Source organism: Opisthocomus hoazin, chromosome 31 (assembly GCF_030867145.1).
Source record: "Opisthocomus hoazin isolate bOpiHoa1 chromosome 31, bOpiHoa1.hap1, whole genome shotgun sequence".
NCBI classification, from domain to species: Eukaryota; Metazoa; Chordata; class Aves; order Opisthocomiformes; family Opisthocomidae; genus Opisthocomus; species Opisthocomus hoazin.
Genome location: NC_134444.1, coordinates 4263066 through 4276388, shown reverse-complemented (window position 1 = coordinate 4276388; position 13323 = coordinate 4263066). Strand labels below are relative to the sequence as shown.

The window sequence follows — 13323 nt, the reverse complement described above, 5'->3', positions numbered from 1 at the left end:
ATACGCTAAGTACAAGCTGCCTCTTATGAGGTCACCTGTCTTCAAGGGATAATCTTATGAGAGATTCTTTAGATAGGTGAATAAAAAAAATAGATATTAACATAATGAAAGAGCTGGCTAAGGAGACAATTAGTCCTGTGAAAGACAGGAAAGCTTTTTAACTCCCTGAAGCTCAAAAGAGCAGCAGCTGGCAAGCTGGGAGGAACCTGAAGGAATAAATCATAGAGTCGTAGAATATCTCATAGGATTGTAGAGTGTTTTATTGGTGATGAAACTTGTCATGCTTCACTTTTCTTTGCTTGCAAATAGGAAAATAAACCTGTGCCTCTCTGGAGTTGTCCAAGGAAAGCCGGTGGGAGTTGGTACAAAGGAGCTGTAACCTCCAGCTGCAGACTGCAGCGGCAAGTGTGGTGTAAGGGAAAGTCCCAGGTGGCCAGTGAGAGAAATGGTGGGGTTGGGGAGGTGAGGTGAACATTGTCCATACAGTGTCAGATCTCATGAGACCTCTGTTCTTCCTGTTGAGACTTCCTGAGGAGAGACGCTGGGTCAACACCTGTTGGAGAATGCTGCCATCAGCTCTTCTCTAAACTGAAAAGTCAGAAAACACACCCTTGAATATAGCACCTCATTTTTATTAGAAGCTCTTTGAAATCTTTCTCCATCACTACCCTAGAAAACAGCTCCCATTATCTGTACATCTCCTGAAGACTTGAAGAAAATTACAGGAAGAGACATGGCTTGTTAGGACTTGCTTTATTTTAATGAGCCCCATGGTGTATTTGGTGTCGAGTCCTTGAACCTTGGGTACTGGGAAGAGATTGCACAAACCTCCCAAAAACTCAGTGTAATAAACAAAACTCAAAGTACCTTGAAGCTTTAACGAATCCCATGGAGGTTACCAACAAAGGCACCCCAGCGACTCGTTAGAACAGATAATTGGAGGCCATGATTGCAGTAGGCAAAGGTGATGTGCAGGTAGCCCAGATGCTGAGAAAACTCTGGGTTTGTCTGATGAAGTAGAAATGTCAACCCTGGGAAGGCAGATATTGTCCTTCACGCCTTGCTCAGGGCTGATCCAGGAACAGAGGGATGTGGAGTGTGTGATGCTGAGTGAAGGACAATGGTCTGATATTTCCCAGCCCTACTGGGGGTGTGCAAGGAGGCAGTGAGGCCCCAGTGCCTTAGCACAATGTGTCTCCTCCTAGGCCTTGGTGGTAGAGGTAGCTGCGATAACCGAGGGGACAAAGACTTGGATTTCTTTGTGACTTCCACCTTTGCTAGCACCCTTTGTCATCTCCACCACAGGTTGTCCTGCACTGTTACACGCAGCTGTTTCCCTGCAGGCTGTAGACACCCATCCCACCTCCCCACCTTGCTCTCACTCTGGCATATCCATACATTCACTGACATCTGTCCACCCTCACCCTCTGTTCCTGGAAACAAAAAGATATGGACTGGTCTCATACTCCTTCTGGATGGCTTCTGGTACACAGCACTACAATTTAAGTGACATTTCTTCCTCTTTGTGTCCAGTCCTCTCCTTTCAAGCTAACTTGTGTGGCAGTGTTTTTATCTCCTGTTTTATCCTAGAAACATATCTGAAACAACCCTTCAAGCAGGCTTTCCAACTCATCAGCCTTCGTGTGGCCTTTCACCTGATGAGACAGAAGTAACCTCACCATGATCTTCCAAGGCCATTAGCCCTTCAGCTTCTTGGATAGACATGACCAAGCCGTGTGCTTGCTGATATCTCAGCATGTACTCAGACAGGATAGACATGCCAACCAAAACCTAAGCCCCCTTCCTGGAGTAAGCCTAGGTCCTTCGGCAGAGGGCATCTGCTGGTCAATGTGCCAACGAGGTGCCTTCTGCTGGCCTGTCAGAGGTGCTGGCAGATGGCAGCTTCAAAGCACATATCCCAGCCCTTAGTCAAGGGTTGACCTATCAGTTATTTCAGAACAAAGTGACTTCACAGTCCCTTTCTCAGCCATGTTGCTGCTGCTGGCCTGTCACTTCCAGAGGCACAAGTGACCTCACAGCCCCTTCACCGCCATTGGCTTACTAGATTATGAGCTCCTGAGACACTTCTGAGCACATGATACAGTACCCAGCCATCACCATCCTTGTGGCCCAGTACCTGAGCAGAGAATCATAAGCTTGTTTCCTCAAATTTATCTAACAGATCTCCTACCGATGATTTGAGAGGAGAACTGTTTCTCAGAGGAACTGCTGTATTTATACTGGTGCATCTTCTATGTCTACTTCTGTCTACTCTGTTTCTTCTTCTTCCTCTGTCTATTCTCTCTACTCTGTTTCTTCTTCTTCCTCTGTCTATTCTCTCTTCAAAGAGCTCTCCAAAGAAACATGCACTGAATAATAGAAGAATGCAGGTTGGAAGAGACCCCTGAACACCACTGTACTGGGTCTGGCTGGGATGGAGTTCACTTTCCCCATAGCAGCCCGTTTACTGCTGTGCTTTGTACTCGTGGCTAGAACGATGTTGATCCTACACCAATGATTTGGCTGTTACTGAGCAGTGCTTGCACCATATGAAGGCTGTCTCTGCAATGCCCGCAAAAGCTGGCAGGCTCAGGATGGTCACGTGTCTGGGAGTGGACATAGATGGAACAGCTTACCTGATTTGATCAAAGGGATATTCCATGCCATACGACATCATGCTCAGCAAGTAAAGCTGAGGGCAAGGGTGTGGGGAAGGGATGACATTCATTATTAGCACATTTGTCTTCCAAGTTGACCGCTACACGTACTGTATCCTCACCTTCCAGGAGATAGCTGGACATTGAGAGATGTCGCTAATCGGTGGCCGTCAGGAGGACTTTGTAGCACGCATGACATCTGACCCTCATGGTTCAACCAACTTCCCACCCACCAGAGATTCCTCTTTTTCAGTCCAGCTGTCAGCAGTCTGTCTGTCAGGAGACTATGGGAAACCCATTCCATGCCAGGAGACGATGGGTGGATGTCAGGAGGATAGGGCCAAACTCTTTTCAGTAGTGCCCAGCAACAGGACAAAGGGCAATGGGCACAAACTGAAGCACAGGAAGTTCCATTTGAACATGTGGAAGAACTTCTTCCTTCTGAGGGTAACGGAGCACTTGAACAGGCTGCCCAGGGAGGCTGTGGAGACTCCTTCTCTGGAGATATTCAAGACCTGCCTGGACAAGGTCCTGTTCAGCCTGCTGTAGGTGACCCTGCTTCGGCAGGAGGGTTGGACTACATGACCCACAGAGGTGCCTTCCAATCCCTTCGATTCTAGGATTTTGTTATTCTATCAACCCCAGCAAAGGCCTTGCTAAAGTCCACGTATAAACATCTCCTTTTCCCTCCTACAAGTGTTCTGCAATCCTTTTCTTGTCCTTCAAATGCTGATGAGATGGCTGCAGGATGACTTTCCGTGACACCTTCCCTAGCGAGGCTGACCAGTCTGTAACTCTCCAGATCCTCCTTCCTGCCCTTTTTGAAGACTAGTGTCATGTCTGCCTTTTCTGAGTCCCCAGGAACCTCTCTGATGGCTCTTGACTTTCCAAAGTGTTTGAGAGAGGTCTCCCAATGACACTGGTCAGCCTTCTCAATATCATTCGCAGCAGAAGACTTCTCAATATCCCCTGCTTCCAGAGTAGCTCCCAGGACACAACACGCCTGTCCAGGTTCTTGTGGCCAGTTCGGGAAAGAACCAAAAGTGATTTCTTCCTAAAGGCCTGCCACTCCAATGGGTTCTCTGTGCAGCTCACAGCTTTCCTGGGCATTCATCTCAGTGATCTCCTGCCCCTAAACTTTCTGGTCATCAGGCTGGAGATGAGGGTATTGGGCAAGTGTATGAAGTTGGGATAGAAAAATGTCTTTGTTAAACTGTCTCAGGAGGGCTGTTCTGGTTAGCATCACAGATCCAAGAATGAGAGATGTTGTAGAAGACAGTGGCAGTAGTGAGGTGAGAGGAGCAGGTAGAGAAGGCCTTCTGCCTGCCCGTGCTGGGCAGGAGAGCTGCCCTGGGGTGGCAGCTCTGATGTACACAGGATGCCAGCATGAACACGAAGGAGAAGACTGGACGTAAAAAGCAGGTTACAAAAGCAAGGAGCATGAGTGTCATGGTTTCATTGCAGGAGATTTCCAGCACTGGGGCAAAGTCACTGAATCATAGCAGCGTTTGGGTTGAAAGGGGCCATTAAAGGTCATCTAGTCCAATGGCCCTGCAATGAGCAGGGCCATCTCCAGCTGGATCAGGTTGCCCACAGCCCCCTTCAACCCGACCTTGAATGTTTCCAGGGATGGGACATCTGCAATCTCTCTGGGCATCCTGTTCCAGTGCTTCACCACCTTCAAGAAGAAGTGGTCCAGCATGTCAGGGCCTCAAAATGTGTCTGGGGCAAGAACAAAATGATTGCTGTAGATGACAGAAACCCCCCTAGCCAAGGTGCAGCTGTCTTCTGAAGACAACACTTCCAGCTCAGAAGTGTTATAGAGAGCAGGGGGTGACATACAAGCAAGTACTCATTGTAGGATGTGGCCACCAGCAGGAAACACTCCATACATGAAAAAGGTGAAGGACATTGCACTAACATTGCTGTGAGCAGAAATTGTGCTGTCCCTAGCCAGGGGACAACCAGGGTTTTGGATCTGTAGCAGGTTTCCAAGTTTTCTAGCAGCAGTCCCATGAGGAAAGTGTTCCCAACCACAGTCACAGGGCAGGTCATGATAGACAGGAGGAAGAGGTTTTTCTGATGGTTGGGAACATTCCTCATTCCCATTAGTGGAAACTCCACTGGTGGTATTTGACTGTCCTGGTCCCCTTTATCCATGGAAAATTTTAGTTCTTAATGTCCCCTCTCTCCTAGTAGGACACCTGTGAGTGAGAGCATTTCTTAGTCTGTTAGGTGCTTAAAGAAACTGTGAATAAAGTTTAGAGAGGTGAAACGTGGAGTGGTGTGTGCCTCTGACTGCATTCATGCTCCCTAGACTTTGTGCTCTGTGCTTTGTTAGAGGTGAGAAATGCCATCTGATAGAAGGCAAAGCCACTCATGCTTGCAGAACCCTTTCTGACTGCACAGGTGGAATGCTCCACGGATGTGCTTTTTTCATACCGTGTGATAAAAGGGACAGGCCATAAAGACAGGGGAGGGTGACACAGCATGCAGGGGTATTTGCAATGATTTGGAGAAGGCAGGTGAGAGAAGTCTCATTGGGATGGTGGAGGTTGTTCCTGAAGGCACACGTGGAAATGTCAAGGTTGTGACAGGAGTGTTTGGAGACAGGAGTTCTTCCGTTGCACATTCTCTGGCCCTGACGCTGGGAAGCACTTCAGCTCTGCATCGTCCTGCTCTACCCTCCTCTGAGATGCCCCACAGCATGAGGAATGGACACAAAGACCTTGCATCATGCAAGTGCATCCCAGTGCTGCAGCCAGGTGGTTTCCCAGGGGACGTTACTATCAATGAGAAGTGACCTCAAGACACTGTCTGTCCCACACACCTTCACAGCCACCCCCAGAAATTACTGATGGCATTTGTGCTTGGTTGCGTTCATCTCATTACATGCACCCTATCTGCATGATTAAGTCTCCTCTGTACAACATATATGTGGACTTCTGGCCTAATAATTTGCTGTCCCTCCAAGGAGGGGCAAACAGCCTGTTGGAGGTAGAGTGAGAGGCCAGTGTTGGGAATGGTGGATATTATAGTCAGGCCTGTGACGATTGCCCTGGGGCAGCTCCCCTGGGGCATCCAGAGCAGGCGGGCACAGACCAGACCCTGCTCTGATGGTTCTTTCTGTCTCTCCCAGGATCCTGGCTGTGCAAAGACACTGTGGTCGGCCCCAAACCTGCACACTCATGCACTGGCATTTTCTTTGCCAGGGCACTTTCTTGCGCAAGTTCATGAGAGCAACTTTGAAAGCAGACCTAAGCCTTCAGACACTGCCCTCAGGAGATCCCCTTGGATAATGGAAATGCTGTTATGGAAGCCAGCTCTTTCACAACAGTGCCCATTGCCTGCCCCTGACTGTGACCACAGGACTGCCACACAGCAGGACCATGACCAAGTTGCAGGAGCACTCAAAGATTCAGACCAACACAAGGGCTCAGAAAGAGATTGTAGAAGTGAAATGAGAGCAACTCTGGAAAGTCCAAATGCTGGTGCTCCCTGGCAGCGCTGGTCTGCTGAGACTCTTTGTGCCTCCAGCTATGCATACAGGCACTGCACCTGAAGCTCCAGACAAGGTCTTGGAGGAAGCATCTCAGGAAAAAGAGTCAGTGCAGGGTACTGTACTTTATTGAAATGCACAGAGGTAGTGGCTCCTCATTTACACAAAGTCTTTGGGTCGCACAAGAGCAGTAGATAATGATGTAGAAATGTTATGACTATTGCCATTCCTTTGTGATGATGCCGTGAAAAGCCAGAGTTGAAGACTCAATAGTCGGAAGGCTATGAAGTAGGTATTCTTTATTATGACGCCAGGCACACAGGGGGCGTCTCCTCCAAACGTGTGCACCAAAGGGACACTGTTACTAGGTATTTATGCTATGTTAACACACATATTAATTACATTTCGAAGAAATGCTAATCTTAGTAATGTTTTTTCCGACAACTCATCAGTATATGGTAATGTTTTTCACGCATGTTTGTTGATGTCTCTCGGTGATCGTCGGAGTCCTCAGATCACTATCATCTCGCAGCCTCCTTAGTTCAGTCCTTTGCATACCTGTTCTCCCAAGGCCTAAAGGCATTGTTTGGGATTCTATTATCTTACAACCATCCCAATTATTCGCAAAGAACAAAGACTTGCTTTGGTTGTGCAATGATGCTGACCACCTAAAGTGTAACATCCCTTACATGTTACATTTGTTACATTCACAGGTATCAGTGGACAACATTATTGTAACTAAAAAAAAAAGAAAAAAAATCTAACGAAACAAAGAAAAAAAGACAAATGTCAGAAAACTGTGTGGGCCTTTATGGAGTTCCATTGTTTGTAACACGCAGCAGGAGATAGTTCATTACTTCTGAAAAAATCCAGTCATCAGTTTCCTCAGAGCATCCTTGAGTTCCTGGTTCCTCATGCTGTAGATGAGGGGGTTCACTGCTGGAGGCAGCACCGAGTACAGAAATGACAACACCAAATCCAGGGATAGGGAGGAGATGGAAGAGGGCTTCAGGTAGGTGAACATACCAGTGCTGACATACAAGGAGACCACGGCCAGGTGAGGGAGGCACGTGGAAAAGGCTTTGTGCCGTCCCTGCTCAGAGGGGATCCTCAGCACAGCCCTGAAGATCTGCACATAGGACAGCACAATGAAAACAAAACAACCAAATGCTAAAGAGATACCAAGTACAACAACCCAAACATTCCTGAGGAGGGAGTCTGAGCAGGAGAGCTTGAGGATCTGTGGGATTTCACAGAAGAACTGCTCCACAGCATTACCTTGGCAGAGGGGGATTGAAAATGTATTGGCAGTCTGCAGCCCAGCATAGAGAAACCCAGTGCCGCAGGCAGCTGCTGCCATGTGGACACAAGCTCTGCTGCCCAGGAGGGTCTCGTAGTGAAGGGGTTTGCAGATGGCAACATAGCGGTCATAGGCCATGACGGTGAGAAGAGAACACTCTGTGACGATGAAGAAGACAAAGAGAAAGACCTGCGCAGCACATCCCGTGTAGGAGATGGTCCTGGTGTCCCAGAGGGTATTGGCCATGGCTTTGGGGATAGTGGTGGAAATGGAGCCAAGGTCAAGAACAGAGAGGTTGAGGAGGAAGAAGTACATGGGGTTGTGGAGGCGGTGATCACAGGCTATGGCTGTGATAGTGAGGCCATTGCCCAGGAGGGCAGCCAGGTAGATGCCCAGGAAGAGACAGAAGGTTACAAGCTGCAGCTCCCGTGTGTCTGCAAATGCCAGGAGAAGGAACTGTGTGATGGAGCTGCCGTTGGACATCTGCTTCCTCTGGACATGGGCAACTGTTGCAGATGAAAGAAAAGTGAGAAGTTAGCAGAGACATTTTAAGGAAGAATACTAAAACTTTTAATTTCTCTCACAATTCCATAGCTGTACCTCGAGGATCAGGGACTCTCCCATGGACTCCCAAAGACTTAGTCCTGCTCTGCTGCAGTGGGAATGGGAAAAGGGAGGTACCAGCTCAGATATTCACAGTTTCCATCAGATGAAATCCACTCTCACGTGTAATGAGGTTTTGGCATCTTCTTTGCCAGTTCTAAGGAATGACAGTTCCTATATTTTTCATTTTTATAATTTTCTTTTAGTTCCTACTGCCCTACCTGGGGAGGCTTCTTAGAAGGTAGAAATCCTCAGTATTTCTATTGTGAGACCTGAGTGGCAAAAGTGTTCACTGTCACTCAGTGAAGGCTGAGGGGAGATGGTCTGTCAGTCTTCTTCCCTGGTGCCCTGCACTCGCATGTCCTTGAGTTGGAGAATCATCACCGTCGTATGTTCACCTGATATGAAACGGGACCTTGCTGAGCAGTGAAGTTGCCCGCATGCAGCTGCTCAACACCATTTCCAGTCGTAGAACCTCTGGGGCTTCTTTAGGGCTACCTAAGGTGCCACAAAGATGCTGTGAGACAGCTGTGTCTTATGTCCAGCTCACAGCCTGACAGGACACTGCGGTGAAACGGTGCAGTGTTTTACAGACAGGGTCTCTTCTGGGGACAGCCATTCTATTCTCAGGCCCACATTTCCTGGAGCAGACTGAGGGGTAGGCGAAGGCAGTTTATGGGGCTCCTAGCAGACCAAGTAACTGTTCAAGAACACCAGTAATCTCTCAAAATAGCAGCTCCTTTTCCTTTCACACCCTCACAGCAGGAAATTGTAGACTAAGGAAGCACCTTCCTTTCTAGGTAGCCCCTGCCTGCACCTTCTTCCATTAACACCCCTTTGGAAATGCCCTGGGCGTGATCTGGAGCTGTGAGCAGCCCAGACCCATACAGCACCCTCTCGACAGCAGACGGACCCTGCTTTGCTTCGCACACCTTCTCCCCACAGCATCATGGGGAGTTCTGCAGGCAAGCTGAGTGCTGACCCTGGCAGGCAGCAGAGTGCCTATCCTCGCACAAAGACCCCTGATGTGCAGGGACCCTTCTCAGATCCCGGGGCACCCCATGCATGCACACACAGCTTGGCACCCCTGCGGCCATCCCTGGGAGGAGGGACCCATCCTGCCCTGTCCCTCTGATGGTGCAGCAGGCAATGCCTGCTCTGGAGCATGACCTCCTCCTCCACACCAGAAAAGCCAGGAGGGGCATCCTGACAGGTGCTATCAGCTGTAGCACATACCAGGTCTAGGAGACACTTCCAGGAACTCACCTGCATTGTTCTGTAGCCAGAGACTTACTGTGTCAAAGGCTGTAAAGTTTTCTCCCCCAGTGAGCTCTCACCTGTCCTTGCACACCAGGCTGCCTTTAACTTCTTTCTCTCATGCCTCTTCTCTGCCCTCGGTGCCTGCAGGCAGTGTCCTCAGCCCCGCTGTGCTTTGCAGAGGAGCTGTTCTTGGGCAGAGCTGTCTCTCTGCAGTGCTGCTCACTTGCCATGATCTCTCTCTGTCCCAGGAGTCCAGCCCAGCTCAGCAGCAGAGGACCAGCTTGTGACCTCTCTAATGGGTTTGGTGCCAGTCCATGAACCTCAGACTCTGAGAGGAGGTAGATGACATCTTTCGAAGGAGACAAACTCAGATGTAACCTCCAAGGTTTCTTGGAGCGTTAATAGTCCCACTGAGGATTATTATTGACAAATCCACCCTGGGGTCTAGTTAGAGCAGAAAACGAGAGGCAGGGAGGACAGGTAGGCAAAGTCCATGTAAAGGTGGCTCTGGGGTTGAGTAAACCTGCATGTGGTACCCTAAGCCAAAAGGCCAAGTCCTGACCCTGAACCCCTGGGAGTGCTGATCCTGTCCCTCACACATTGTTTAAGGATTTTCTAGGGGCAGTGTGATGTGGGGATGCACAATGCCAAGTGCAGGACAACAACATTAGCCATCTGTGTCTCTCCTGGGTGGGGCAAGGAGGTAATAAGTCTTGGTGGATACAGTTAAGGCACCTACTGGTAAGCCTTTTTTGCAGAGACAATAGCTGTAGGCCAAGGTGATGGAAAAGTCAGGACTTTTGTGGGCTTTTAGCTTTGCAACTTCTCTCAGCTGCCTCCACCACAGCCTGTCCTACAGTGTGCCATACCTGCACCTCTTTCTTGGAAGCACCACGATCTCAGAAATCCACCCTTCAAGATGTTGCACAAGTCTGACCGAGCTGCCCTTAGCTTCCACTTCACCAGACTAAAGTAGCCCAGGTCCCTCAGACTCCCACACAGGCCTCGGGATAGAGACCCCGAGCCCCATATTGGCAGACCTCCTCTGGACTCTCTCCAATGCCTCCTCACTTGTTCAGAGCTGGAAGCCCCATCGAGGGGACACACTAGCCCACATGTGGGCACAGCAGGGCTCAACTGAGGGGGATGACAACTCCCCTGGTGTGGGTGATCTATGCTCCTCCTAATGCAGGCCCATATACAGCTGGCTTGTTCGTGGAAAGCGTACACCACTGGCTTGTGTGGCATTCCTCAAAGTGCCAGGCTCTTCTCAGGCCCCCTGCACAGCCAGTCAGGTCCAGCCTGCCCTGAACTAAGGGCTTATTCTTACTTCTAGTGCAGGAATGGCCATTTCTCCTTGTAAAACTTGCAGACGTTTCTGTTGACCAAATCCCAGAGTTTCTCAGGGTCCCCTGGAATGAAGCTTCATTTGGCAAGCTGTTCATGTTTTCATGCAGATGGCTTACCATGATAGTGGTTTCCCTCACAAGGTAACACCACGAGTTGTTGCAGAGCATTATATATCCTAAAAGGTGCTGTATCTTTAACAGATTTTGCTTCCAACGTAGGATTACCCATGGTAGCTACCTCAGAGAGAGCAACAAAGGAAGCAAAGCGAGCACCAGGGAGGAAAGAGTGAACAGAGGTTGGCGGATTGTGTGGGAGGCTACAGAGCTGATCACAATGAAGAACTCACATGTGGAAAGAAGGGGAAAAGAATAGAGAAGGTGAAGCAAAGGACATGACCAAGGCTGTTTGGGGTACCCACCTGTTGCCTTTGTTGGCGTGGCGACCTGGTTCAGGAACGGCACGGCGACCTACCCCCCGGCCACTCAGGCCATCAGCTGGCAGACACCAACGTGGTGGACAGCAAATGGCGTTTATTGATGAGTAGCACAGTATTGTATAGCTTAGGTTTACAGCGTCACTTCCGTCTGCTTACACCATGGGCTAAACGCTACTGGCTATCAGGAGAGGAGGGGGGGGCCTACCTTTCCGTACAGCGCGACATCTTCCGACTGCCAGGCCCTAACTACCCACATTTCCCTCCTCCTTATGCTTAACTAAATAGGTTAATATAAAATATAAAAGTTTTAATACTTAACCTTAAGACTTAAACTTAATATCTGGCCAGACTTAACCTTACTTAACCTTAACTACAATTTAAAATATGTAAATATTAAAACCTTACGATTACAAAGATAAGGTACCTTAAACAAATGCATTTGTAAATTAGCTAAAATATAATCTTAAAAATTCTATTGTTATTCTTATTCTTATTCTATATTGTACAGTAGTGTTAAAAAGTATATGCTATAAACTTGAATAAAAAACATAAGGCACAGTAAACAGGTAGAAGTTGAGGTAACTTTTAGGGAAGATTGAGGATAACACTGGGTAGGTACATTTTTAAAGCAGTTGTTGGTGTTCTACGAACATGATGTTAACTTTCTCTAGCCGATTCTTGACGAATGACACGATCTTGTTCAGTATACAGGGTCCAAAGTTTAGTGTCATTACGATCATCGCGATCGGCCCTATCAAGGTGGATATCAGGGTGGTTAACCATGGCGAATGGCTAGACCACGATTCAGACCATCCTTGTTGGACTTCTTTGTCTCTTTTTCTTTTTTCTAGACCTTCTCTAAGTTTGGCCATGGTATCTCTGACTACTCTGGTGTGATCAGAATAAAAACAGCACTCTTCCCCTAATGCAGCGCAGAGGCCTCCCTGTCGCAAGAAAAGAATATCCATTCGCCTCCTATTTTGTAACACAACTTCTGATAGTGAAGTTAGGGACTTTTCTAATGCCGTGATTGATTTTTCTATTCGTTCCAGGTCTTCGTCTACTGCGGCTCTTAAGGAGCTGAAACCTTGCTGTTGTTGTGTAAGAGATGTTATTCCTGTTCCGGCCCCTACTACTCCAATACCTAACAATGTGGCTATTGTGATAGCAGTGATGGGTTCCCTTATTGTAATGTGGTGTTTTTCCGCATCCCAATAGTCATAGATTATTTTTTCTTCATGGTATAGGATTCTTGGAATAATAATGACTTGAATGCAATATTCATTAGAAGCATTAAACACAGCCAGAGAGATGCATGGAGTAAGGCCTGTTTTGGAACAGATCCATTGAGCTCCTTCAGAAGGAATAACCCATTTTGCATTGGTTTTTCCCACTGTGGACGAGACAGAACTACAGAGCTTCCGCTTTTGTCCCCACACTTTGCCTATACAGACCCCAGATCCAGAAACATATTCCATGGTTACCCCTTTTTTCTTATCTTTCCACGAACACTGATGTGTTACGGTTCGGGTGTCTAAGCTGTATGTTGTATTTACCCCTATGGCCTCATAGAAAGGGGGTCTTACATCATAGCACAGCCAACAGTGTGTAGTTAGGTCTGGGTTAGTTTGGTTCAAGGTGTGATAAGTAGCTTGCATTATTTTACACAGGGGGGGTTCATTTACTTTCCACAGAGGAGTTTCATTTACTTTCCACAGGGGGGTTTCTCCCATCTTGTTTAGGGAGGGTGTTACAGTAATTTTGGTGGTTTCTATGGGGCTGGTAGTTATCTCCGGTCCACTAATGATTAGATTGGGGCCAACTCCCTGAGGAGGACTTTTTATTTCTTCCTTTTTTATGAAAATTAATCCTCCTTTATCAGTCCCAGGCTCCAAGTATCTTATCCCCCACATTCTTCTGGATATCCAACCTTGGTCCGTGGGTTGGGTAACATTTAAAAAGAGGTATTTACAGTTTCCACATCCTTCCCACCCTCGCGGTGGGATGCACCCGTATGGACCCCACTGGACCTTTAGGTATTTATCTGTGCCGCTGCTCGGTATCCATCCAGGGGCTATGATCTCACAACCCCAGTGACTGCAGTAGTATTGATTAGGGTAGTTACAGTACCCCTTTCCAGGATTTGAGCTAGGGCACATATAAAATCCCATATATTCCCAGCATCGGGGCCTTGGGGCTAGCTGACATAGAGTGGAAG

General features: G+C 48.1%; 1 protein-coding gene across 1 annotated transcript; it reads right to left on the bottom strand.

Moving 5' to 3' along the window:
- Nucleotides 1-7009: 7009 nt before the first annotated feature.
- LOC142365074 (olfactory receptor 14C36-like) lies at nt 7010-7939 on the bottom strand. Its single transcript, XM_075445518.1, has one exon. The coding sequence runs from the start codon at nt 7937-7939 to the stop codon at nt 7010-7012; it is 930 nt and encodes a 309-aa protein (XP_075301633.1).
- Nucleotides 7940-13323: the final 5384 nt, after the last annotated feature.